The 27,969-nt window shown below is 37.4% G+C and overlaps 4 protein-coding genes across 4 annotated transcripts; 2 read left to right on the forward strand and 2 right to left on the reverse strand.

Annotated features, from left to right (window-relative positions):
- Positions 1 to 3,197: 3,197 nt before the first annotated feature.
- Positions 3,198 to 4,486, reverse strand: LOC103403826 (guanylate kinase 2, chloroplastic/mitochondrial-like). Its single transcript, XM_008342674.4, has one exon. The coding sequence runs from the start codon at positions 4,397 to 4,399 to the stop codon at positions 3,518 to 3,520; it is 882 nt and encodes a 293-aa protein (XP_008340896.3). The 5' UTR covers positions 4,400 to 4,486; the 3' UTR covers positions 3,198 to 3,517.
- A 3,938-nt stretch (positions 4,487 to 8,424) lies between these two features.
- On the forward strand, positions 8,425 to 12,620 carry LOC103403825 (BTB/POZ and MATH domain-containing protein 2-like). Its single transcript, XM_008342673.4, has 4 exons — positions 8,425 to 9,271; positions 9,953 to 10,301; positions 11,240 to 11,519; positions 12,264 to 12,620. The coding sequence occupies exons 1-4, from the start codon at positions 8,850 to 8,852 to the stop codon at positions 12,443 to 12,445; spliced, it is 1,233 nt and encodes a 410-aa protein (XP_008340895.2). The 5' UTR covers positions 8,425 to 8,849; the 3' UTR covers positions 12,446 to 12,620.
- Positions 12,621 to 13,685: 1,065 nt separating this feature from the next.
- Positions 13,686 to 19,230, reverse strand: LOC103416802 (mitogen-activated protein kinase 16-like). The gene is made up of 10 exons (XM_008355023.4): positions 18,479 to 19,230; positions 17,232 to 17,640; positions 16,967 to 17,094; positions 16,789 to 16,848; positions 16,321 to 16,470; positions 16,044 to 16,199; positions 15,752 to 15,963; positions 14,945 to 15,046; positions 14,625 to 14,785; positions 13,686 to 14,416 (listed from the first exon to the last, which is right to left on the reverse strand). Exons 1-10 carry the CDS (start codon positions 18,500 to 18,502, stop codon positions 14,124 to 14,126), a joined length of 1,695 nt encoding a protein of 564 aa, XP_008353245.3. The 5' UTR covers positions 18,503 to 19,230; the 3' UTR covers positions 13,686 to 14,123.
- Positions 19,231 to 24,219: 4,989 nt separating this feature from the next.
- LOC114826236 (uncharacterized) lies at positions 24,220 to 27,967 on the forward strand. The gene is made up of 2 exons (XM_070815965.1): positions 24,220 to 26,079; positions 27,911 to 27,967. The coding sequence occupies exons 1-2, from the start codon at positions 24,220 to 24,222 to the stop codon at positions 27,965 to 27,967; spliced, it is 1,917 nt and encodes a 638-aa protein (XP_070672066.1).
- Positions 27,968 to 27,969: the final 2 nt, after the last annotated feature.

The following is a 27,969-nucleotide window of genomic DNA, read 5'->3' on the forward strand; positions in this document are numbered from 1 at the left end:
TGAATCTCGTAAGTTAGATAATGACTTTCTATGTTATGAAGATACTATTACTCTTGCCTCTCGTACCAATTATTTAATTATGCATGTAAGTTTTGTATATATGACATTATATAATCTGCTATCATAATTTAGATTAATCAGAATAAGTGTCGTTTTTATATAATTTAGAAAACCAATAAGAAAGAAAGGGTGGTGGCTGCTCAAGAAATTGCTTGGTGTTTTTCTATCAACTTACCACATTTGCCATGTATCGTTGCTTCGAGACATTGCCTTCTACTTCTTTTTTTCTTTTTAAAAACATTATGTCCCAAAAAAGTCACTTATTTGATTGCAAATTACAGTTTGTTGTATATATAAAAATAATTTATTAAACACAAAAAAAGTTTTATGCGTGTCAAACTACTGTAATTGGTCTATATAATGAAGAAGGAGCCAAATATTTTTCTTTTGGTTCGACCATTCTTAAACATATTGACATAGAATCATGCTTCGTTGCTAAAAGAAGAGCAACAAGTGCTGCTGAAACCCAATCACAAACGAACAAGTGTCCTATTATAGTTTCTAATTTCAATTATTCAGACACGTGTCCATTTGTGATTGACTTTACAGGAGCACTTGCTACTCTTCTTTTAGCATCGAAGCATGGTTAATTGACATATGTCTTTTAATTATATACAAGTAGCTTTTAATCAATAATCTTCCCCTAGTCTTGCTCTTATTGGATAAACGTTCCAATGAAATGCTAAATCATGCCAACTAAGCATCTGCAGATAGTTAGGATATGAGGACATAATTAATGTTATCAAACTAACCACTTGTTCAACGCTAATTAAGATTTGATGAACCAAAATTTGAATCCTAATTAAATAATTTAAAACTCCATCTAATCATATACATGCATAAGCCAGCATCACTGTCCGTCTAAGATAAAAAAGATTGTGGATTATTAAAAGTAAAATAAAATCGTTTAATATGTAGGATCCGATTGGCAAATTAGTTGGTTGTGGCTTGCAGAAAAGGGTTACGAGTTCATTTGTGTTAAGTTAAAGGCTCAGATGGGTCCCACTGCCTGCTCTCCTCCAGCCCCTACAATCCCCTTGAGTTTGAGTGCACGGATCCCCATCTCTGTCAAAGAGTATTTTCGGCTGCAACTTAAAAGGCTGGAGCTGGCCAGAAGGCCGAAAATAGCCGCTACGTGATTTTATTAATCTACTAAATCATGTTAACTGTGTTTGTTTTTTATTAATAAACCTTAAAATATGATATAGTATTAGTGTTGTCCTCTCATATTATATACATGTAAAATGATACACTACGTGATAAGTGTTCTAGATACGCATGAAAATTACTCGAGCTTGGGAATTGGGATTTTATATATAGATTTCTCGAACTTTGAAGTGTTTTATATAAAACTTACTGGTTGACTTTTTTATTTTATTTATTTTATTTTTTTATCAACATCAGAACATTCTTGTTTCTGCTTGGTCTTTAAACAATGTAAACCTGCAATCAATCCTGCAAGCCTGAAACAATTTAGCACATTTAATAGAAAATAACTCATAGCAGAGAGAAGGAAAAAAAGAATGTTGTATGATCAATGAGAAAACAAAATACCGAGAAGAACTTACCTGCAACTGGGACGCCACTGTAGTTGTATTCCAAACCAATCAGGTATTTGATTGTTTCAGGATACCGTCACAGTTGCATCTAAGTTTTAGGTAATCTTTCCGTAATAGTGGAATGACTATTGGAAGCAACATTTAAGAATTGGGTATTGAATGAGTCTGCTGTTTTGGGTAGATTTCAAGTTTAAAGTGCTGGGCGTTGAATGAGTCCCTGTGGATTAGGTGTGTTCAAATGTTGGTGGTAGTAGGTTTAGGAGGGCAGATGCTTGAGTAAGATAATTTGGCTGTGCTAGGGAAGAAGACATACTTTAGACAACTTGATCAAATTCTGCTACCTAATTTGGCTGTGCTAGGGAGCTAGGTCATGACCAATCTTCCCGAGGGGCTGCATCGAAAGTTCGAAACTATCAACCAAATCAACTCAACACATAAAATTGAATCTTCAATTCAGAATGAGATACATTTGTCGTTAGAGACGAAAATTTCATCACCATTCAAAGTTCTTGTAGTGCAAGTACCGAATACACCTAGATAGTCATAGACGAAAAGTTCTTATGGTGTTCCATGAAATCTCTAGAACATGGGAACTTTCAGAAAACTCAAACAAGAGGCCGGCTACAAAAGCAACTAGATTACCATTTCCATGTCTTTCCACTGTTATCATCTAGAATAGTAGTACCAGTCGCTAACATACCTAAAAAACAGAGAGCAGCATATACCTTTTAATGTACCAACTGATATGACAACGTTCTCAGGCCTTTTCACAACAAGCAGAATGCAGCAAAAACAAGCAGTACTAGGCACTTCAGGTCCCTCTCTTAGCCAAATTCCAGCTAAAAGTAGAAAAAACTTAATTGTACCTGGAAGCTTGTTAAGCTACAGGATGGCTAGAGGAAGTCAATGTTAGCAAACGTCAGCGCTTAATCAATAAAATTTAAGACAAACAAAGAGATGACAACGGGGTAGGATTGAATTATGAACTTAACCACTTTAACATCATCATGAAACATAGCCGTCTATATATTGCAAAACACAAAATTGACAAACAAAACCAGATAAACTCTTTGAACCAGTTGGGCAAAACATGGGGAAGAGGCAGGTTGAGCACACATGGTTTGACCTTTTGACGGCCATAAATGATATCTGATAGCAAGGAGATCGAAACCAGATTTCACTCTAAACATGCCAAGCTAATATAGGTTGATTTCTCCAATTCACCTGTTTAAATGTCCGGCTAATATACAAAACCAGGACTTCTGTAAACATTGGCTAACAGACGAGTCAGTTGTTACAAATGTATCTTAAACCAGCAAAGCCAGTGTGAAGTGAAGCATTTTGGTTCAGTATGGAGCACATTAGTTATCAAAGAGTTGTATAGCAAGAAAAAGAATGTCACTTCTTAATGCTTATCTCGTAACGAACTCATTTTACTAAAAGTTCGTGCCATAAACATCTTCAACGAACCTTAATATTTCGTTCTTTCATTACTTAGTGCATCAAGTCCGACCATATCTAACATTGTACGATTAAGGATCACTTGTGCGGATGCATGCTTAATAAAGAGAACTTCGATAAAGATAATAGCTTGGTTCCGATTTCTTGAACAAATTGTTTTAATATATCGCATTTAAAAGACACGATGACTGCAAAAAATGATGTAACACATTGTGATTCTGTGAACTGCAACTACTTAAAGCAGTCGATTTTCCTAAGTTCTAAACTTCACATCCCAATTGTCACAAACTAAACAACTTCCTACAAAACCATTAGAACTCGGATCATTGCGTGCATTCTTCCACACGCGAAACTAATCCATTCAAATTGAACAATTTAAAACTAAAATTAAACTTGAAAAACACAAATTGGACCCGCTACCACATTTACCTCCACAGCTATATCACAGACCTCTTCTGCTGCACCTTAGCTTTCTCCACGTCGATAATGGACTCCACCAACTTAACCGCATTGTCCAACCTCCCCTCCGCATTCACCACAACATAATCGAAATTCTTAACATGCTTCACCTCCTCCCTAGCCATGGCAACCCTCACAAGAAGCGACTCCCTTGTCTCGGTTTTTCGATCAATCAGCCTCTCCACAAGCTTGGCCTCACTCTCTGCCATCAAAAATATGAAAACGGCCGAATTCCCAAGAATCTTCCTCAGTGTCTGAGCACCCTGGATGTCGACCCTCAAAACGATGTCGTACCCTTTCCCCAATTCCTCCCTAATCTGCTGTTTGGGGATCCCCTTGTAGTCCCCGTACACCAACGCGTACTCCAGAAGCTCGTTCCTTTCCACCATTGTCAAAAACTCCTCTTTGCTCACAAAGTAGTAATCTTTGCCGTGAACTTCGCCGGGCCGCGTTGGGCGGGTCGTCGCCGTCACCACGAAATGCAAGTTCTCGTTGGAATCCTTGAGCTTTTTTATGACGGCGTCCTTCCCGACGCCGCTGGGGCCGCTGATGACGATGATTAGGGGGCTGGGGCTGGGCCAGAGCGGCTCGGAGCTGAATGCCGAGCCCAGAGAGGCCTCCAGAGCGCGGACCAGCTCGGAGCGGTCGGCTTTTTCGATGTGGGGAATGGGAACCGAATCGGGTCGGCGGGCGTCGCCCATATGGGAGGATAAGGATCGGGTGTTGGGGGGAAGTGAGGGGCTGGGTTTCGGGTAGGGCCGGAGGAGGGAGTTGGGGGTTTGGAGGATTTTGGGGCGGAGGTGGAGGAGGGGAGGAGGGGAGGAGCGAGAGAGAGAGGTGGCGAGGAATCTGCGAAACATTGAGGGAGAGAAGAAGGTGGGAGTGCACCATATGGGGTTGGGGAAGCAGAACTTGGAATCGAAGCTCAGTGGCTCTGTGGTAATTTTAATTTTCTCTAAAAGGAGGCCAAAATGGGATTTTATCCTATCTTCTTTACATTCTGTTCGTTTCACTCCTCTTACATTTTCTATTTTATCTTTATATTTCTATATATAAAAAAATTAATATAAGATGTTGACGTGAGTTAACCGTAACCATTAATATAAGAAGGAGAGGGGAAAAAGAGAAGAGAAAATTCTACTCTATATTTGAAACTCGGTCCTCGGGCGTGGGATAAATGCTTAATACCACTAAAACTAAACATTTCATTATTCGTTTTACCTAGTTGTGAAAAGATTCTTACAACCAACAAGTGATTGATTGAGGGCTTAAATGTGTCTTCGTGTACATACAGTACGACCAATCTATTGTTAACAGAAATAAAGAGTTGCAGACAGAGCATGTATTGAAGAAGAAGAGAGAAAAGGGAATAAGAGAGAGAAAGTAATGGATTACATTGATACTCAATTGATCTTTACAATTATGAGAATACAATTTATATAGCCATCATGACTAGCTTGCAGCCTAAGCTATTTAACTAACTAATTTGATAACAACCTAACTAACTATTGCTGAGCTGGAATGATATATTCAACATCCCCCCTCAATCTCAACTGGGATTTCCAGTTTGAGATTGTATGAGTGCTTGAGAAATGCAGAACAATGAAATCCTTCTTGTTGATGTACTCGTAGCCCTGCTCCCATCATCAATGAATCCTCTGTTCTTGATGATTACAGGTGTCTTCATCAACTCGACTAGAGTTTTATCCCTGCTTTCAACCACAGCAGCAAGATTCTGCAGCAATTCATCTCGAGTCTGGTCTCGAGCCATCTCAACTGATGCAGCCACCCTAAAACTTCCTCATGATTCTTGACTGTTCAGTGGTGTGTTATCCACAAAATTATCATCCTGAAGTTTGACAGTCAATATTCCCAACAACCCTTCAATCTTGACACTAGTCGTTTACACAAACTAATCACTACACACATTGAATCTTTGCAAGAACCCTTCAAACACTTTCTGGCTATCGGCCTTGAAAAAGTAAGTATACGGCTATCGGCCTTGATACTTACAAGATACACAGAAAAATCTTCACTGAGAGATGCACTCCGGCAATCAGCCTTAATGGAGTTGCACACAATAACAACAAACAAGACTTTTCAAGAACGTTACTCCGGCTATCGGCCTTTAAGGAGTAACACACAATATCTGAGACAGAACTTTTCACTCCGGCTATCGGCCTTGTGGAGGAAACACATTACATTTAGCACACTCTTGGCAATCGGCCTTTTTCGAGTGCACAAATCTCAAACAAGCAAGAACTACTATCAATTCAATCACACTTTGGCATTGGCCTTTAACAAGTGGATATCACAAACAACTTCACAATTCTATCAATTTATCAATAACGGCTTCGGCCTTGTATTAATCATATACACATGAAACCGACATTTACACAAACACATAGAGTGCAAGAACTTCAACCATACACAGAAAACACCATGAAACTTGAACCAGATAACCCAGATAGCATTGTACAATTTTGACTCCAGAGAACATCTCGCAAGAAATACCTAACTGAAGAAATTACCAAAGATCGTCCCTTTGAACTCCCTGCAATATCGTCACGCAACACCCAGAAACGAAAGCACCAGGAACCATCAGCGGTAGATCTCGCCAATAACCACCAACAAAAAAATCGTCCCTTCGAATCGTCCAAACCTTCTGTGGCAATTGGCCTTTAACAAGGATGATACAGCATAAATACTTCAAGATTCAACATTTCGGCAATTGGCTGACACAATTCATCAAACACTTGGAGTGCACCGAGTTGATTTCTCCAGAAACACCCATGAACTCGAACAGAAAACTTCAACCAAAGTAGCAAATCTTCATCCAAAGACAACCCACCAAACAGCTGAAGTGCACAGATCTTTTCCTTGTTGAAATACCCAGATTCGAGCACCAAGAACAGCAAATTGTCCCACATAAACAGAGCAACGTTGCAGAAAACCCAAACTGTAAAGAACACCTCTGACGACACAATGTTGCAGCGGAAAAACAAGAGATCACCAAGGAAAGACCTCCGGCGATGATACCATGTTAACAGAAATAAAGAGTTGCAGACAGAGCATGTATTGAAGAAGAAGAGAGATAAAGGAATAAGAGAGAGAGAAAGTAATGGATTACATTGATACTCAATTGATCTTTACAACTATGAGAATACAATTTATATAGCCATCATGACTAGCTTGCAGCCTAAGCTATTTAACTAACTAATTTGATAACAACCTAACTAACTATTGCTGAGCTGGAATGATATATTCAACATCTATAAATTTGAAATGTAAAATTCCATTGGAAATGTTCTAAAATCCCAATGAAGGTATGGGCAGATAGCTGATTTCGATTCGCAGGACCATAATAAAAACAATAATCCTAACCAATTCAGGTCGTAGCATTTAATGCACGAAGGATAGTATTTTCCAAGTTTTGGCTATTGTTTGCAGAGTGTAAATAGTACTTGATTTTTGAAAAAGCTGTGATTAGCATTGTTAGTGAGCAATGCAAAACAACGTAATTGTTGGGGCCTGGATTTCGACATTGTCGAGGGTGAAAGACATAACTGAGTAGGTTCAACTTTTGAATGTTGCGGACTACCATAAAGAAGTCTTCTAGAGGCATCAGACAACCTTAAAGACGACTGCCTTTTAGTATATGTTGTGTTGGTGTTGTTGAGACGAAGACAGAAGGACCCCAAAACCAACCATTGCTTGAAAGCGTTCAGTCGAAAGAGCTACCAATTAATGCCAGTGATGCGAAGGTAGTGCAAGGGTTGTCCTAGACGCAGACTGGCCTATCAATTAGATATATAGCATGAAACAACAACCCTAGCTAATTGCCCTCCGGGGAAAGAACAATTCCAAATTCATTCTTCCTTCAAAATTAAAAAAATATTTCCATATTAGAAAATGAGTGTCGAATGTTGTTTGGTATTCAAGCAGTACTTCACGTGTTATAAAAGAATTAGGGGGATTCATAAAAATATAACATTTTCTCCACTTGTATTATGAAATGTGGAATACCGCTTGAATACCTAGGACTTAGAAAAATGTGATGCTAGAAAGGCTATCTACTTGAATCATATTTTATAGACCAGATTATGTGGCAGTTGATTGTTGGGTTCTTTTGATTAAATCACTATAGAAATGAGGGTGGTGCTAAAGAGATTATCTACTTGAAGTCTTGGACCATATTTTGTAGACCACATGAAGTGGCAGTTGATGCTTGACCTCACTGTTATTTCATTAAAGAAGGAATCCAACTATGAACCGCCACATCAAGTGGTATAAAAACATGGTCTCTCTTAAAGGTGGGCATACGGGTCTTGGAACTCGTGGATTCGAAGCGTATTATTCGACCTGATATAAAATCATCTTGTTCTTACTATTAATTTTCAAAACCGTACGAGTTGGACTCGGTTTGTGTAAAACCAGTCCATATTTCTTATGTGCAAGCAAGTTTGGTCCAATCTGTTTAAAGATTGTCTTAGAACTTTGTCATTTTATTAGTAGTTCGGGATGAAGCCCATGATCGATAATTCCATATATATCAAAGTAAAACAACGATCAAACTTCTTTCTTCAGAACATTTGTTGCTATTGACTTTATAGATGTAATTATTTCCCAACCAAAAATTATTGTTTTATTATACGACATATTATTGAAAACATATATGTTCGATCCATAAGAACTTGGTCGTATCAAACGGATTCAAATGACTTGATTCTACTAATAAAAAAAACATAAACCTAAATTGATTCAGGCTCGTTTGAAAAAGAAATTCAAATCCAAATCCACCAAAAATAAATCCGACCCGATCCGTGTCCACCAATCCTCTCTCTCGTATTTTTCCTTAAAAAAAATCTCCTCCGAAATACAAAATATTCCACATTTAATTACTTAATCAATGTGTGATGTATGTTTTTTTGGCAGGCGTCGTCCTGTTTCATATAAACTCCCACCTCATTTCAACCATATAAAAACTTTTACCCCACAATATCAGAATCAAACATTAATCTCACCACCATCCACCGCCAATCCACCACGAATCCACATCACCACCACCGCCATCACCGCCGCCCACCAATTCAGTTCTCTCCCTCCAACCCTTCAAATTCTCTGGACCACCAAATTCAACCCCAAAACCCCCCAATTCCCCCAATTTAACACCCCAATCCTCGATCAAAACCCTAATTCTAAATCCAATCCAACGGGCCAATTCAATCCAACCCTCTTCACAATTCCCACCCCGAGAAGCCCCAGAACATCAAAATCGGTCCTTTCCGCGCCACCAGCCAGTAATTGTTAATGGACAGAATCAGGGTCCCAAATGAAGCATTAAAGCCCAGCTCATCCCCGCCGCCGCTGGCTCCGCCGGTCACGTGCTCGACGTCGTGCACGGAGACCGTAAATGGGTGCCACGAGTTTAAGATCAGTGGGTACTCGCTCGCCAAGGGCATGGGAATCGGCAAATACGTCGCCTCCGATTCGTTTGTGGTCGGTGGTTATACATGGGCTATATATTTCTACCCGGATGGCAAGAGCGTCGAGGACAATGCTGGTTACGTGTCGGTGTTCATAGCACTGGCGAGCGAGGGCACCGATGTCAGGGCTCTGTTCGAATTGACGCTTTTGGATCAGAGCGAGAGGCAACGGCACAAGGTGCATAGCCATTTTCTGAGGATGCTCGATGGCGGTCCTTATACGCTTAAATACCGGGGAAGCATGTGGTATGTATTCTGAAATTACTGTTTTGATGTATAATTTTGTATAAGTTGTATGTGTATATGTGTGTATTGGATTCTGATTGGATATTGTGTGTATAAAAAGTGCGAAACTTTTCGTTGAATTGGTTTAGCTTATGATGATAGGGTGTGTCTTTGATATGAAATGTTGTTGGTTTGAAGTTTAATCATTTTAGTTCGACTTTGACCACAAACTTAAAGCTCCTTGAATGCAATTCGGATATAAAATACCGTGTGTGTGAAATGTTTAAATGTAAGATAGTGCTATTCACACACCCATTTTTTACCTCCGACTCACCCTTATTAATTTTGGTCATTGATATTCTTCAATTTATTGGATCCCAGGGGTGTGTGAGAAGTAAAAATGGGTGTGTGGATAGCACTACTCTAAATGTAATGAAAGTAAAATAAAAAAAATAGTATTATCCTCTATTATATTGTCTATAACCATGCCTGACAACTGGATAACTCCTTAATGTTTTGGCAAAGCTGCCATCAGCATTGTTAGTGAGCGTTGAAAAACAACGTAATTGTTTCGGCCTGGATTTCCGCAAATAAATAAGCTGTTCTTTGCCTTGTCATTACAATATATACAACATAAATCGTTGCCTGTACTGTTTTGGGTGAAAAACATAACTGAGTAGGTTCAACTTTTGGATGTTGCAGGGGTTATAAACGCTTTTACAAAAGAAGTCTTTTAGAGGCATCAGACTACCTTAAAGATGATTGTCTTATAATAAAATGTCGTGTTGGTGTTGTTAAGACGAATACAGAAGGACCTAAAACGTACAATATAGCAGAACCACCTTCCAATATCGGCCAACATTTTGGTAAGCTTTTAGAAAGTGGGAAGTTGACTGATGTAAGTTTCAAAGTTGACGAAGAAGTATTTGCTGCCCACAAAGTGGTGCTCGCAGCACGCTCGCGTGTGTTCAAGGCACAACTTTTTGGTCCATTAAAAGATAAGAACACTGATTCCATAATAGTTGAAGACATTGAAGCTCCCGTATTTAAGGTTCTCTCTCTCTCTCTCTCTCTCTCTCTCTCTCTCTCTCTCTCTCTCTCTCTCTCTATGTGGGTTTGTCTGTGTGTGTGTCTGTGTGTCAGCCCATGCCCCTGCGTGTTTTGTTCCCCCAGAAAGAAGCATTAAGAGGTGTAAACTGTAAACATCAAGGGGGTGTGTAATATGCACTGATTTTTGTTTTTGACGCATATGGCTGAGAAATTATTTCAAAATTTAGCAGAAGTTTGATTTTCCTGAATGAAGTGTTCATGTTTTGGTATGAAGTAGGACATTTCTATAGGAAGCACGAATTTGGAGATCATACACATGAATTTTTCTGTCTTCATCACCAATTTCGTAAAGCTGCTCATGCTATTTTTTTTTTACGATTTTACTTTATTGTTTATATATGGATTGGTGAGTAGGCTTAGGGCTAAATACTCTCTCTTCTTCATGTTCAAATGACAATCATAAATCATATAAATCAGGAACTTTAGAGTGCAGACTTCAATATTTTCAGGAGAATTAGGCCCCGTTTTGGCTGATTATATGGTACCTATATTACAGCTTTTCTTTTGGACTATAAATGTAAGTTTTTATTTGCTGAAGGATAAATAATTCATAGTAATGCAACCTTCAAGTGTGTATCTGATTTTGGCTAGTGGCAGCCAGGTGTTTTGTTTTTGCATTATTGCATTATTCAACTATGAAATGCATGTTTTAAATTATTCAAATATTTAATGGAAACGTATTTACCAAATATTTCTTTGTGTTGCTTCTGTCTTTGTTCTTTTACTGCATATTTAGCATTAGCATTGACAATGCCCTGTTCCCTCTTCAATACATCTTTTATTCCCAGAAAACGGTTGCTGACAGTTTGATTGATTTCTGTTATTCAAGTAAAGGGGAACATATGAGCTTGATTGATTTCTTGTTTTGGATGTCTGCAGGCATTACTCCACTTCATCTACTGGGATTCTCTACCAGACATGCAAGAGCTTGTTGGGCCGCTAAATTCAAATTGGGTGTCTACATTGATGGCCCAACATCTGCTGGCAGCGGCTGATCGCTATGCCCTTGAGAGGCTCAAACTGTTGTGTGAGGCTAAACTTTGCGAAAATGTTGCCATAAATAATGTTGCAACAACGTTAGCCTTGGCAGAGCAACACCAATGTGAACAACTTAGAGCTGTATGCCTCGAATTTATTGCTGTGCCTGAAAATTTAAGAGGTATACTTTTTTTTTTTTATAACCGATATGTTCTTACTGTGTTAATATTTCTAGAGCTATTTTTAAAAATAGAAAAATCGTCCATTGTTGGTCTCTCACTGTTCCTCGGTTCTTCAATATCTTTTTCTTCTGTTCAAATATGAACGATGTGGAGATGAGATCAGAAAAGATTCAAATCTGGTGGGAGTGGGGAAGTTTTGGCTTGCAGTGCTTTTCTTCGAGGGTTGAGGGGTGTAATCTGTTTTTATGAACTTCTTTCCTGTTCTATCTCCTTTTTTGAGGGGTGTAATCTGGTTTTGATGAACTTCTTTCTGTTCTATTTCCTTTTTTATCCATAAAAAAGCTTGTCTTTGTAATTTAAAAAATATTTAATTCTTTTGTGGGCCATTGAATAACACTCGAGCAAACCCGGTTCTTGAGTAGCTTTTCAATAAACAAACCTAAAGCTACCGTTCTTTCATTTTAAATGTAGAATCAGTTATTGGTGTTCAGTGAGTCGCTTTAAAAGACTCGTGGTTGTGGAGGGGACTTCCATTTTGGTGTTTGGGTTTGGTTTGGAATTAAAGAGGATTCACTTGTTGGTTGGAAAATGAGAACTTGTCGTTCATATGTATTTCTTTTCATTTACTCTTTAATTAATTCATGGTAGCAAATATTTCCAGAGGTTTAATGCGGATTGAATGTATGTGTTGCTGTCCGTTGAATAACTTTATATTGACAAGAAAGCTGGTAAATTGTTTTCAGCTGTGATTGAAACTGATGGATTCAAGTACTTGAGGGAAAGCTGCCCTTCTGTCATCACTGAGCTACTGCGTTACGTTGCAAGCATTGGTGAGCATTCTTTTGTTACTTCTGGGTACGGGAAAGGGAACTTATCAGACGGTACTGATGGGAACGGAAGGCGGGTTAAGGCAAGGTTGTATTGATTTGGAAAATAAGCCATTAGAATAATAAAACAAAAACGAGAGAGTTTGGTTCATTTGTTTTTTCTTTTTCTTGTTTGATTGTAATATCTCGTGTTGCCAAGGATTTGTTTGCGATGTAGTTTGTAAACATCTGTTGATGGCTGGCTATATTGTGTGTGCATTTTATCGTGGTCCAGATTGGAGTTGTCGTTTTTATAGATAATGAAAGATCGCAGCATCTTTACTCGTATAGACAGGACAGGACGCTTGATTTTACATATATATCACTTGTACTCATTTTCTCCCAACTTTGATACTACATATTTGACATGTTGATTCTATTGTGTGAGGAGGATTCATGGCTTAGAGATTAGAAAATGGAGGTCAATATTATGTTTTGCCAGAGGAGATCAAAGTTGAAGAAATAATTGATTTATGGCTCGTTCGGTGCCTATAGATTAGAATAGGGAGTAAATTGTATCGATGGTCTTTTAACTAAGAATCCTTTCTCATTGGCTTTTTAACTCATCAAAACATGCAGCTATGGTCATTTTTGTCAACTCTGTTAGAATTTCTGTCAAAATGAGTCACGTGTCATTGACGCGAGGCTAAATCAAAGGGAAAATATGGAAAATCAAATAAGAAAAATTGTATCAATGATCCCTCAACTTTACTTCAACTGAAGAAATGGACCCTTAATTTTAACCCAATTAGAGCAATGGTCTCTCAACTCTAATCTAATTGTAGCAATGATTCTTCTAACATAACTTATTTTGACAAAATTTTAACGGAGTTGACCAAAAGAACCATAACTTCACATTTTAATGAACTGAGGGGCCAACAGTATTGAATTTTTAGTTGAAGAGCCATTGCTCCAATTTGATTAAAATTGAAGGACCATTACTCTAATTTACTCTTAGAATAGGACTGGAATAAATTTGGGCTCTTAGAATAGGACTGGAATAAATTTGGGAGGATCGGATGGGATATGTTTTACGAATGAGTAATTATCCAACAATTCAATTATTATCGAGTCCTAGACACCAGACGAGCCCTTAGCATAAACTGAATCAAAATGGACAAAATGAAACAGTTCATCGTGAGGATCAGGTTTTTTTAACTTGTATTTATTTATGGCCTTCAACACCTTCACAACGGTTCAACACTGATAATGAAAGAAAAATGATTTTCACACTCCCATTTTTTGTGGCGGACTTAGGTGCATTGGCGCATGCATGAGAAACTGAGGCACTCAACCCAATTAACAAAGCAAAACACGTTTAAATTTGCCAGTAAAGTAGCACAAAACCAAATCAGTTATCGCCACAGATGTCCTAACATGTTCCAAGGAACGGAGCGTGAGAGAGACCATTATTTCAAGTCGAAAAGAATACAAGGTGAATATACAAACACTTATGTTACGCCATAAAGGATGAAACGAAAAATTACCCAAGTTACTGAGCGATGGAACGAACCGGGTACGTCAATGCATCGCTTAGCATTTCTTCCTCCAGTGGAGATTGAAAGGCCTCAATCTTTCTCGCGCAGATGTGGCAATATCCGGAACTGTATTCAAACTACTTAAATCGATGAAGTTTCAATTAGAGATGGATCGATCCCGGTTAGTGTGCGGTGGATTACTGCTCCATCTAACATCTGTTATGGTTAGCGGATTCCACCATATAAACCTGCCATGGAATCAGTACCATTGGCTACCGGATCCACCCTGAGCGGCAGCAACTTTCCTTGGTATGTACTGAGGAGGCTTTGGCTGCAGCCGGTTGGAACCTTCAACGCCTTCACAATCTCCCCTCTCATTTTTACAGGGCATATTTCTTCTAGGATATGAAGCTGCACTTGCAGCAGGATATTGAGTTGGAGCAGCTGGATTCCTCATCACCCTTCGCTGCTCAAGAGCCTCTGCTGCAGCTGCTGCCCCACAATTATTAAAGCGTAATACCGAGCCCACAACTTTCCCAGGCCTTGCAGCTCCTGCATAAAAAAGCAGCATTACAAGTAAAAACAAAAAACCAAAAAAGCAAAGTGACAGCAGTTTAAATAGATAAAAATATAACTCAAATTTTAAAACGCAAGAGTAGGAATAGTGGGAACAAGAGAAATATTGCAAGTGCATTTGGAGGGCGAAAAAGCAGACACCCTAACAACAACAATTTGTAATTTATTGTAATCATGTCTGCACCTTGGATGGTATGAGGAACTTGAATTGGGAGCCTTGTCGTAGGGATCCCACTGCTCCTGTCCGTCTGTGGCTTCTCAACTTCTTTGATGCAGCATCTTGAGAGGTCATCTGTGACATCTGTTGAATGCTGTACCGGGTTATCTGAATATGAAACACATGCCCTGCAAGCACAAATTTTAGTCAATACCCAGATTTCGAAATCAGATTAGCACAAATTTCAGTCAATCCCCAGATTTCGAATTCAAATTGTGAGCAATTAGACAAGAATGCTAATAAAATTTACAGGTGATGCTTAGAAAACAGATGGTACAATGGGATACCTGGGCAGTGATGCATGTGTTCTTTCAGGTGCAACAGCTGTTGTGCCATTTCCGTAGTGCTCCTCAAGATAAGTAAATTGCTTCTTGAAATGGTCAACAGCACTGTGTTGAAAAAGCAAGTAAATTAAAAATTAAGATAAAGCTTTCTCCTTTGAAGAGCAATAAAGCTTGAAAATCAGAGGAAACTTGGTTTGCATGCTCTCCCGGTAGTTTGCATGGTATTCTCTCACCAAATTTGATATTCAAGGTTTAGTAACCAAATCAAATACTTGATTACATGACATCAACATAAAATCTGTTAATATTGCGTCTATTAACATTATAATGCCATATTTCTTGCTTTTTTGGAGATTGTACGACGTGCATATCTATCTTACTTGTATACTGACTCATGTACCTTACATCCTGCTTCCAGAGCAAACTGTGATGGTTCCTGAGACTGACAGTTCACTTCACTACAGTGGGAAACCCATTAACAAAATAGGCTTCAAGTTGCGGATTTTAGCTTTCTTTGTTTATACCCTTTAGAAGTGATAACACATACATTACTCTTATGGAAGCCTGGAACAGTGTTTAGATACTTCGCTGGGAAGAGCACTAAGGGTTTTAATTCGAGGTGCTTCAACTTTTCACAACTCAGAGTAATACCCACAATGTTGGCCAGACATTTTATGTTATGAGAAACACAGATGTTAACCAGACGATGAACATATACATGACTACAAATATAAAGACTCTTGTAAGAGAAATGTATGAGTTAGGATGTTTTAAAATAGGTTGATAATTTAAAATTTCGGATGAGAATACCTTGGATACATGAAGCCTGTTGGCTCAGATCCTTCTAAGTACTCCTTCAACATCTTTGGATGGTACTCAAGAGTCTCACGGTAAATGAGCTCTCTTACATCTTCCTTGGTTATCCTTCGCCTCTCAAATTCAAATTCCATCTTGGTAACTGGTTGAGCAGAAGGTTCTCTCTCCACCTTTGCCAAACCCTTAAAATAGGGATCAGCAAGGGCCTAAATGAAGCAGAAGAATATCTCCATTAGCAGGATAATTTACATGGTAAAAGAAATGAAGAATTTGTATGAACATTTACCTCTTCAGCAGTAGGTCTATCCTTTGGTTCAAATGCCAACATTCTTTCTAATAAACGAAGTGCAAGTGGGTCTGCATTAGGGAACTTCTGGGAGAAAGGAATTTGCTTCTTCCTTCGCATACTGCTCAAGTATCTGCGCGCCTTCTCATTGCGTACCTGTTTGATAAAATTTAGAATTAGACTCAGAGAAGAGTAGTTCAGACAATGAAATGTACACACAACAACATATAGTCAGAATTTGTTAATATTGTAAATAAATATATTACAGTAAACTGACCCTGGCAATTGCATCAGCAGATGGTGTTCCCAATAGATCAGTCATCAGATCCAATTGATGAACAACATTTTTGCCAGGAAATAGAGGCTTCCCAGTTAAGAGCTCTGCGAAAATGCACCCTATGCTCCATATATCTATTGCAGGTGTATACTGAAAATAGAAACAAGAGTATCAATGGACTGAATATCACACCTGGAAAAGAAAGCAGAAAAGTAAAAGAAACACATTTATCGCAGCGGACTGAGATGGCTATCACTGGGTGACTGCATGACATAACTTGCAATGGTTACTGTTCAATGCTATTACAGGAAGTAGATTTAAGGTAAACAATGGAAGGCCAACCAAATTAAGATTTAAAAGATAGCGAAGGTATGGCTCATTCTAATATTGTTTTGTATTGTATTCTATAAAATTATTAAATATCTGTCAAACAGCACCCAATATAGAAAGGGATAATGATTCTTGCACCTTTGAGAAAAATGATCCACACAATTCAGGGGCCCTGTACCATCTTGTGGCAACATAGTCCTGCATGTATAAGAAATGAAGTTAGAGATGAGACCTGAACAACTTACATTTTCAGAAAACGTGCAAATCTGATACCATGTGGAAATCAAAGCTCACAAGTTATTAAAGAAAGACTTACCGTCCAGAATATAGCTGTAGGAGTATCATTGAAAGCTACTCTTGCAAGACCAAAGTCACAGATCTTGAGTTTGCAGTCAGCATTTGCTAAGATATTTTTGGGTTTTAGATCTCGGTGAAAGACATTTGCTACAAAACCAATATATGAAGAAAATCAGAACCAGTATTGTCATGATCTAATTTGAGTTTGAGGTAAAAAGAATCTGCAGTAATGCAAAATATTGTAAATGTACTGTGAACAAGGTCATTAAAAAGTATAAAATTACCTGTGTGTATGTACTTCATGCCTCGAAGAAGCTGATAAAGAAAGAACTGATAATGTTCTGGTGTCAAATCGTCATTTGCTTTAATAACCTGGTGCAAATCAGATTCCATGAGTTCAAAGACAACATAAATGTCCTTGAATTCCCTTCTGGATGGTGGTAACAAGATGTGCTTGATCTCCACAATATCTGGATGGCGTAGGAGCCTAAGAAGTTTAATCTCGCGAAGAATGCGTGTGGCATCTGATACATGTTCAAAAATATCATTGATTTTCTTTATCGCAACCTTTTCTCCAGTATGTGTATCATATGCAGAGCAAACAACGCCATAGCTTCCTTTACCAATTACTTCCTCTATTTTATACCTACTACCCTCACCATATTCTGTGAAGAAATCCACATCTGCAGAGGACTGCATGGCCACAAACATACCATTTCATCAACACAATACCATAAGACAAGTCATTATGCAATCAAAATGATTCACAACATTGGGTGGAAACAGTTGGTCACAATACAAGGATGACTAAAAGAGACCCAAAAATAAAATCATTCGTATTTTGCAAATTTAAGTCGAAGAATATGAAACAAGTCAATCTCTACCCTTGTTAATCACAGTAAGAACATCACCAAATCAGGCTGAACACCCACTAGTTATTTTCTTTAAAATATTTCCCTCTACATCTTGACTAAAGATTACAAGTACTTATCATGATCAAGTAGGTAAACGGCTAGAAAATGTAAAGAACGATAACATGAGATTGCAAATGACACTGACTATTCTTTAGTTAAAGAAAACTTAGATTCCTAGTTAAGAATACAAGAAATTTATGTAATGTATTGTATTTCAGCTTGACTAACCTTTACCCCATGAACTACCCATAAAATGTTTTACGATACAAAACGAAAACTAAAAAATAACAGCTTCATAAGACAAATTATAAGTGGGCATTTTCCCATACAACCAAATGCACAAATGCATATGGCACAGAACTGAAACATGAACAGGAACACTGTACAGTCCATATATAGGAACACCATGATAATACAGCAGGAAATACTACGCTAAAATCTGCACCAGCAAGAAAGTTTTGACTCCAATTATCATGAAATAGTTAACAAATGCAAGACCAAATCTTCGAATAAAATCAACTAAAACTACTAATATGAACATATGATTGCACACATCGGAAGGATATCAGAAACGTTTTGCATTTTTGCAGGAATACATCAGAAGTGATTGAATATACCTTTTTTCTTTGATCCGGCTGCATCTTAACAAAGCATCCAAAGGGTTTCTAAGCAACAATCCAACAGGTGCATCTAACACCTTGAGTTGAAAAAACCCAGACCCGGATCACAAAAAACAGCAAAAAGAAAACCCAAATCCCACTAAAATCAAAATACCCAGATGACCAAATCTCCCAAATATAACCAACTAAAGATCAAAACAAAAATCCCAACACAATACCGATTAAAATCCAATTCGAATTCGGAAGTTGCAAGAACAAAGCAAAGAGCTTTAGTCCAAAATAGGACAGCTAAAATAGATAGCGGAAGATCTAATTTAGTTGGAAACGAAAATTTTACAGATCACAGAGTTGGAGTGTGACTTGTGCAAAGCAACCCAGCGGAAATAACTAAATTTGGAGGATCTAAAGAAGGCGGTAATCTCTAACGTTTTCTAAGGAAAATATAAAAATAAAGGTGGATGCTTTTGGAGAAGAAAGTAATGGGTTTTAAAAAAGCATGGTAGAAGTGCCTTCGGATTCAACAGAAATTGGGAGTCGAAGAAGTGGCAGATATCTGAAGATTGGGCTGGAGATTTCTGAGTGGAGGTGCTTTTGGATCTCGAAGAGAGAGAGAGAGAATCGCAGAACGGCGTACTCCAAGTCGCAGCTTTTTGGAGCGAAGAGAGAGAGAGAGGGACAGAGAAAAACAGAGAAGAACAGTAAAATATTACTAAAATGAGAAAACAGCACATTGTTTAAAGATGGCCATTATTTTGCATTATTTTCCTTTCCTGATAAAATAATAATTTTAGATAGGGATTTGCAAAATAATTATATTTAGGTGAAAAGACCTTTTTGCCATTCAGTTTGGGATTTTATTAATTTTTTGCTTTGCTGAGACAAATAGAGCATTTGCCTTCAACTTAAGATGACATTGATCCAAGAATCGTGAATTACTAGCAGATCATCTAAAAGAGGTATGAGAAATGAGAATTGATTGATGGCATGTTTACTTGCTCGGAACGAGGAAATCATGAAATCACACACCTTTTTTAATGTTCTGCACATTTTTGTTAATTTTTATCTATTGATATTCTTTAATTAATTCGATCCAACTGTTAAAAATTGAGAAAAATGTGTAAGAGTTAAAAATTAATGTGTGAATAACAACACCTTACGCTAAGGAGGAACTGGAATTAAGTTTTGCCTGTTATTTTGGTAATATAAATTAAGAGGTAATTATTGTACTAATAATAATCCTACATTAATTTGCATACCCCAGGCAGGCGGCCCAGGTGCATGCGTGCATCACATGGGAGCTCCAAAGCATAATCTTTTATAATCATGAATTGGTAGCCATAAAATAAACAAAAGTACTTCATCTTTCAGTTTTGTTTTTCATCATTGGAGTTGGAGAGCCGACAGCCAAGCCATAAATTAATTATTTTTTTATTTTTTATGAGAAAGATAGTAATATATTGAAAACGGTAAAGCGAAACATAAGAAGGAATTGCATTACAACGGATAATGCTAAAGAGATTAAATTTCTAAATTAAAGTTTGTAAACCAATTGATGAAGATGTTGATGATTAGATTATTACTTAAATATCGATTAACGTGCTTACTTTTTATTAATGACATATTATTTGATTTAAAAATTTAGTCTTCTTGTACCCATTATCCTACTACAACTCTCAGTCCCGCAATGGGAAAGAAAAGTTTAGCCTAATTACACAAGGAGCATCAAAGAATCTAGAAAGAAGAGACAAACATTGCCAAATACCCTATAGGCATGCCTAAAAAAGAGAGGAGATGCCCCTCAAAAGCTATAAAACTGGAGAACATGATAGTTCGTAGGGGTGGACACGGTTTAGTTTGGTGCGGTTTTGAGTGAAATCGAAATCGAAACCGAATTTTTTTGCAGTTCGATGCGGTGCGGTTTTGAAGCCAAAACCGAAATGAAACCAAACCGTTTGGTTATGTTCGGTGCGGTTTCAAACGGTTTCGGTTTGGTTTTTAAGAAAAAATGTACAATTTGTAATTTAACATATTAATAAGTATTTCCCAATAGTAATAGGAAAAAGACATTTGTTATGTAAACAATTAGCATGTTGCATGTAGTTATGATGTTAAAACATGTTTGTGCAATAAAAGGGTGTCCCTTACAATGTTTATCATAAAACAAGTTGAATAAATTTGAATTCATTAAACGTGAGCGAAACTTTGATACTAGAATATATAATATCATGCTTCATATGAGTGGACTTCATTAGATCATTGTTCGACTCTTGATAACAAGATCAGTCCACCCTTGTACATATATGTGTGTGTGATGGTATAAAATAACAAAGGTCCTTCAAGTTAATGAACGAAAGAAAGTGATGAATGATGATATTCTAGTGTGGTTGAGTCCTATACTAAGTGTATGGATTCTAACAAACGACCAATTAAAACATGAAATATAATATGGACATTTAATTAAATGTTTATTAATATTTGCGGTGCGGTTTTCAAAAGCTAAAACCAAAACCAAAACCGAAGCCGTTTCAAAACCGTAATACCAAACCATTCGGTGCGGTTTAATTTGATTCGTGTTTCGGTTTCGGTTTTCAATTCTAAGTGCCCACCCCTAGTAATTCGTCACGAGAGAAGACCATCACCAAAGAAGAGTCATCGTTGCCCAACTCATAAAGCGCACCCTCGAATTGGCTAAAGTTGGGCTGCTTGATTGCAAGATCGCGAAGACCACTTCTAAGTGATTGAACGAAGCAAACTCATCATCCAACGAATAGCAATAATAATGGGATAAATCTCCAATACCCCCTTCTTTTTTTCTTCAGAAACGAGCGTTTTCATAGTCCAAATGCAACAAACATTATGAACTTAATTACTGACTTTTATTATTATTATTATTATTATTAAAATATTATTACCACTCTAAATCAGGCTTAGGAAGAGAATTTTGGCTTGCAATGTAGTGAGTTAAAAAGGAATAAAGACTATATAATCCATCACTCGGCAGAGCTAAATTATTGACTTTAGTATGTGCGTCAAGATAAGGTTTGTATGCTTTTATGAGTTTTTCCAGCTGCTAAAATGGTGAGCTATTATGGCTAAGACATGCTGGTCCCCTTTTAAGAAAAGAAATCACAATAAAAATTAAAACAATCTTGAAAAGAGAAAACGACAACATATTTGACCCTTAACTTCTATACAATAACGTATATTTTAGGCAAAAGTTATAAATTAGCGGAAAAATGAGTTTTTCTACAATACACAAGTGTATGGTATATAAATAGATGTTTTCTTATTTAAAAATGTATTGGAGTTTGAATGGCTGGACTAAAATTGTTAATGTTTAACCATGCAAATCCAATCGTCTAATGCATCAATGTAAATGCATGACAGAATTTTGACACAGAATTGTGACATTACTCTTTCTATTTCTCAAAAATGGACATAAAATAAAAGAAAATCCGACCAAAAACGCAAATGGCAGATTCGTAGTATTGGGAAGAAGAGGAGGCATCATCGTCTAAGAGGGTATGTGGGAAGGCCGAAATTATAAGAGGATAAAATTGTAAATTTGCAATCGAACTGGGAGAGATAATGAATCCACGCGCTTTTCCCATGACGCTGTTCAAACGGGTCCCATCTCCGAGAGGCCGCGTTTTACGTCGTTTGTTGGTTAAGCGTGTCCCCCACGTGCTTCACTGGGGCGTCCTTTTTCTCCTCATCAGGAACACGAAAAGATCATAAACTTCTGAGTCCAACTGTCTATTTTGTGGCTTCACTTCCAGAAGAGATCCTGACCGTACGATTGGCTGACCGCCATAACAATTTTTACGGTCCGGAAGGCCCCTCATCATTTGGATAGACCTTTCAATGTTCCGTAGTACATCATGTGTCAGTATACAAGTGGTCTTATATAATGACATATGAAGTAGTACCCCATGTTTTGGCACATCGAAAAATTTATCCATCATTTCATGTTTTCATTGCAATTGTGATAAAATACACGTTAGGTCATCTTCAATGGAAAAGGTTAAAGGTCTAAAAACTAAAAAATAGTCTGGTTTATCCGAAAAATCATCTCCAATTAATAGCCGGACTATAATTTTATAGAGCCTATAAGGTCATTATTTGGCTCTTAGCCCCTTTACTGAGCCCAGCTCCTTAGCTATAATAATTTATTCAAAGTCATGACTAGGTTTGAAAACATCCAACTATAGATTAAATAAACTAATAATTTTAAAATCTCTCAACTTTTTAGTGTCATTTTAAATTGGTGTCAACTTTTTTTATCATTCAAACAAGTACCTAACCTATTAAAAATGTCTCATCACATCCGTTAAGCCCCAGTTAAAATCAATCAAAGGTCATAGAAGCATAACCTTCACCAACTAATGGTCATCACCACCCTTATCATGCCATCACCTTCAAACCTAACGCAAAACCACCAACTCCACCCTACAACTCATGCCGCCAACATCGAGAAGAAGGTTATGGAGGTTCCTAAAATGATATGGACTGCTATGATGCGGTCACCACCATCTTCACTGCTCACAAAAAAAAAACTGAAAGCTTTACGAGCCAAGTATCGTCATATGACGAAAAAACACATGAGCAAAAACAAGTTGTTTGAAACCCTATCTGAATTCTTAACCCTTTGTTAGAAGATTGCCCTCCTGATGTAATTTCAATTTGGTTCCATTTTCGGTTCAATTCAATACCCATTTGACCATTGGATTCCATATTGTATAATCTATGTTTGAAAATTTTATTGGTCTTAATGGACAGAGGCGAAGCTACGTAGGAGCGAAGGGGGGCGTTCGCCCCTCCGCTCGCCGGAAAACAAAGGCAGGAGCGATGCTTGAACCCCCCTCGTTCGGCCGGAAACTGGGGAGCACCGGTGAGCACCGGGTTCTGAATTCTGAAACCAGAAACAAAGTAGCTCTCGGGGAAGATGATGGGAGGGATTTTTTTTTTAATTTTAAAATCCAGGCCAAAACGACGTCGTTTTGGGCCTGGTAAAAAAAAATTAAAATTTTTTGGTAAACGACGTCGTTTTGGTTGAATGAAGAAAAAAAAAATATAAACGGGGGACCACTGGTCCCCATCCCCATCATCTGAATCCCTATTTCAAATTAAAAACCTTCACCCTTTTCCCCATATCCCATCCCGTCAGACGTCATTCCCCCCCCCCCACCCCACCTTTTCCCCCCTTTTCCCTCCCCCACACGACAAAACCTTCACTTTCCATAATTCCATTGGTTGTTGGCCTCCTCCAAGACCAGACATATCAGTCTGCAACTGCAAGCACTGTGCACTGTGCACAGCCACTCCAAATTCCAATTAAGGTAAAATTTTTAATTTATTTCAAACCCTAATTGATTATTGAATATAAAATTTTGTTTAATTGATGTAGGATTATAGGGTTATATATTATATGGTTATTGATTATAGATTATTCATATGAATACTATGATTATTGATTTTTTTTTTTGAAGTACATAAAAGAGGATTGATATATTATATATACATTAACATAATGAACCCCAATTCAACTAACTAAAACCCTCATTCAAATGCATTGTTGGTACTTATTAATTACATTCGTAGTCTACATACTCTACTGTAGAATAAAAATTGATTATTCATATGATATGATTGTTGGTACTGATTAATTAAATTCGTAGTCTACTCTAGGACTAAGAGTCTAAGATATATTTGTTTTTCTTTCGTTATACAGTTACGTAATGGAACGATATTATAAAAAACAGTGCTTAAATCCTTCTCCAAATATTCCGGATAGTCCTCCTCTTCCTTCAAATATTCCGGGTAGTCCTCCTCGTCCTTCTAGTATTCCGAGTAGTGCACAACAAAGTGAGATTACTGAGTTGGATGAAATATTAGCTAATCTTCCGGCAGACCCTGGACTGAGACGTCGAATGCTTGATTATCCACTCAATTGTCGTGAAGCAATTCGTAGATACTACCTTCAAAAGGAACCTTGTCAACCGAAGTCTCACATCATGCCAAAGAAAGCTAGCGACAATCGATGTTTTATTACAGGTTGGTTTGATAATTTTAAGTGGTTGGAGTATAGTATAGTAAAAGATGCTGCATTTTGCCGTTATTGCTATCTTTTTAAATGTGATTTTGATAAAGCGGGTGGTAGTGGAAGTGATGTCTTCACTACAAAAGGGTTTACAAATTGGAGGAAAGGACCCGAAAATTTTCGAGTCCACGAGGGAGGTGTTGGAAGTCTTCATAATAAAGCTATGCAACAAGCTAAAGACTTGATGACACAAAAACAACACATTGAAACATTTGTGATCAAGCAAACTGATGAAGCTCGCGTTAATTATCACACTTTACTGAGTGGAGCACTTGATTGCACAAGATGGTTGTTGCGACAAGGTTTGGCTTTTCGTGGGCACGATGAATCTTTGAAATCGAGCAATAGGGGTAATTACATAGAGCTTATGCAATTTCTTGCCGATCATAATGAGAAAGTTAGAAAGGTTGTGTTTGAGAATGCTCCCAAGAATCTCAAGTATACTTCTTCCGATATTCAAAAGGATCTTGTTCGTGCTTGTGCTATTGAAACTATTAATGCAATCACTAAAGATATGGAAGGTACATTTTTTTCTCTTTTGGTTGATGGATCACGTGATGCTTCCAATAAAGAGCAAATGGCGGTGGTATTGCGTTATGTGAATAAAAAAGGAGAAGCAATTGAAAAGTTTTTGGGTGTTCAACATGTCTCCTCTACAACTAGTAGCTCACTTGAAGAGGCTATTGAGAGATTGTTTGCTACAACAAATTTGAGTATGTCCAAGTTACGAGGACAAGGCTATGATGGAGCTAGTAATATGAGAGGTGAGTTAAATGGTCTTAAAGCAAAGATTTTGAACAAATATCCTCAAGCATTTTATATTCATTGTTTTGCACACCAACTCCAACTAGCTCTTGTATTTGTGGCAAAGGAAAATGAGGATGTTGCCAATTTCTTCATCAATGCTAATAGATTGGTGAATCTTATTGGATCTTCGTGCAAGCGTCGTGATGCATTGAGAGAGAAACAACAAGAACAAATTCAAAAAGCTCTTCATCTTGGTAATCTTGAAACGGGTAAAGGGTTAAATCAAGAAAGTAGCCTCATGCGTCCATGTGATACACGGTGGAACTCGCATTATGGTACTATAGTTAGTATTATTGTTATGTTTGAAGCCGTGGTGGAGATGGTTGAATGGATTAAAAGTGATCGCAACCAAGATAATCTCGGTGAAGCTACTGGGTTATTCAAAGACATACAAACTTTTGATTTTGTGTTTCACCTTTTTTTGATGAGACTTATATTGGGAATTACAAATGAGTTATCACAAGCATTGCAAAAGAAAGATCAAGATATTGTGAATGCGATGGCCTTAGTGGAAGTATGCAAGCAAAGACTACAATCCTTGAGAGATGATGACTTTGGGGACTTGTTGCATGATGTAGAAAAGTTTTGTGATGAGCATGATATTGTCATTCTTAACATGGAGGATTTGCATTTCGTACCTGGAAAATCAAGGCGTAAAGCTCCAAAAATCACAAACTTCCATTACTATCGTGTAGACCTCTATTTTCAAGTCCTTGATATGCAACTAAAGGAATTGAATGATCGCTTCAATGAGGTAAACACCGAGTTGCTTCTTTGTATGGCATGTTTGAGTCCAGTGAATAATTTTGCATCTTTTGACAAAGAAAAAATTGTTCATTTAGCCCAACTTTATCCTCAAGATTTTGATCGTATGGACCTCATGAATCTTCCAATTCAACTTGACAATTACATTCAACATATGAAGATGCATAGTGAGTTTTCATCATTGAGAGGAATCAGTGATCTTGCAAAAGAGTTAGTGAAGACTGGGAGGTGTGAAAGTTATATGTTAGTGTATAAGCTTCTTACATTGGCTTTGGTGTTACCGATTGCAACCGCTTCGGTGGAGAGAGCTTTTTCTGCTATGAAGATTGTGAAAACACCATTGCGTAATAAAATGGGAGATCAATGGTTGAGTGATAGCATGATTGTTTACATTGAGAGAGATGTATTTGCTTTTATTGATAATGAGCCTATTATGCGACGTTTTCATGACATGAAACCTCGTCGACAACAATTGTAATTTGTTTTTATTGATTAATTATGGAAGACATTATTATATACAAAGATTTAGTTGTTGCTATTTTTTTTTAACTTTGCACTGTTTTAAATTCGCCCCTCCCCCCGAGAAATCCTGGCTTCGCCACTGTTAATGGATGTGACATTTTCAATAGGTTGGGTATTTAGTTTGAATGTTTAAAAAAGTTTAGACCAATTTGGGATGCCACTGAAAGGTTGGGGGGCTTTAGGTACTTGATCTTAACTTTAAAGTACAAACTTAAAACTAAATATTATTGAGAAGGTTATGTTTATGACCTGACACTGTTCATCTAAAAATAATTTCTTGCATGCCTATAATTCTAAACGGGACTATGTTTAGCCCTTTCAATTAAAGATGACCTTAATATACTCCCAAAATGACATATATAAAAAAAATATATCTTCTGAAAATGGGAGATAAAATGTTATAGTTGTTGTAAATAGTATAATATGTATGCCCACATGCATACAGTAAACATGTCATATATTTAACAGTGTTTTTGTTTGTTTCCATGGTGATGCTCTATAAATAGAGCTTTACGAATGTTCAACAAAGCAGAGAGAAAAAAGGAAAAGAAAAATATCTAATAGTAATAATATACATTACTTCCTCTGCAACAGCTTTTATTGGTATAATACTCTGCAACTGCTTCGTTCATGTCCCGAATAAAGGTTATCTCTCTATAACTTTTACATTTTTATAACACGTTATCAGCACGAGTCTCTAAGTATAACCATGTCTCATTTACATTCACTAAACAATAAAGGAAATCATTCTCTCATTTCTCTCCGTCGAACGAAAAAAAAAAAAATGTTTCCTCTAAGGTTTTTCCTGTTCATCTTTTTCATCTGCCTGAACTGCGCGGTATATCCTCGCGACGAACTATTTGCTCCATGCCTGCTCGTAGTTCTCCAACTAGCGGTTACATACATCTTTGATTACTTGTTTGGTTTGGATATTGATTACTAACATAGTATTTATATTGATTTTACTGCAATCCAAGATGGTGCGGTACAATCGCCCATCTTGAACTGCAAATTTCATCTTACTATGATCCAAGATGGTGCGGTATCATCGCCTATCTTGGACTGCAGATCTATTTTTAATTGCAATTTCAGGTGGTGCGGTATAATCGCCCTCCTTGCTCTCCAAATTTAAATTTACCCGTTGTTTAATTGCAATTTCAGGTGGTGCGGTATAATCGCCCTCCTTGCTCTCCAAATTTAAATTTACCTGTTGTTTAATTTCATTGCAATTTTAGGTGGTGCGGTATAATCGCCCACCCTGCTCTGCGTATTTCAATTTTCTTGCTACTTGAGT

This window comes from Malus domestica, chromosome 16 (assembly GCF_042453785.1).
Source record: "Malus domestica chromosome 16, GDT2T_hap1".
Classification (NCBI taxonomy): Eukaryota; Viridiplantae; Streptophyta; class Magnoliopsida; order Rosales; family Rosaceae; genus Malus; species Malus domestica.

What these genes read in the sequence shown, in the direction of transcription:
- LOC114826236 (XM_070815965.1), top strand. Translation starts at nt 24,220, where the DNA reads ATGGAACGATATTATAAAAAACAGTGCTTAAATCCTTCTCCAAATATT. An exon ending in CAAACTTCCATTACTATCGT is followed by an intron (nt 26,080 to 27,910) that starts GTAGACCTCTAT and finishes TTGCAATTTTAG; the next exon opens with GTGGTGCGGTATAATCGCCC.
- LOC103416802 (XM_008355023.4), bottom strand. Translation starts at nt 18,502, where the DNA reads ATGCAGCCGGATCAAAGAAAAAAG. An exon ending in ATAGACCTACTGCTGAAGAG is followed by an intron (nt 15,964 to 16,043) that starts GTAAATGTTCAT and finishes TGCTTCATTTAG; the next exon opens with GCCCTTGCTGATCCCTATTT. An exon ending in ACACATGCATCACTGCCCAG is followed by an intron (nt 14,786 to 14,944) that starts GTATCCCATTGT and finishes TTGTGCTTGCAG; the next exon opens with GGCATGTGTTTCATATTCAG.
- LOC103403826 (XM_008342674.4), bottom strand. Translation starts at nt 4,399, where the DNA reads ATGTTTCGCAGATTCCTCGCCACCTCTCTCTCTCGCTCCTCCCCTCCT.
- LOC103403825 (XM_008342673.4), top strand. Translation starts at nt 8,850, where the DNA reads ATGGACAGAATCAGGGTCCCAAATGAAGCATTAAAGCCCAGCTCATCC. An exon ending in AAATACCGGGGAAGCATGTG is followed by an intron (nt 9,272 to 9,952) that starts GTATGTATTCTG and finishes TGGATGTTGCAG; the next exon opens with GGGTTATAAACGCTTTTACA. An exon ending in TGTGCCTGAAAATTTAAGAG is followed by an intron (nt 11,520 to 12,263) that starts GTATACTTTTTT and finishes AATTGTTTTCAG; the next exon opens with CTGTGATTGAAACTGATGGA.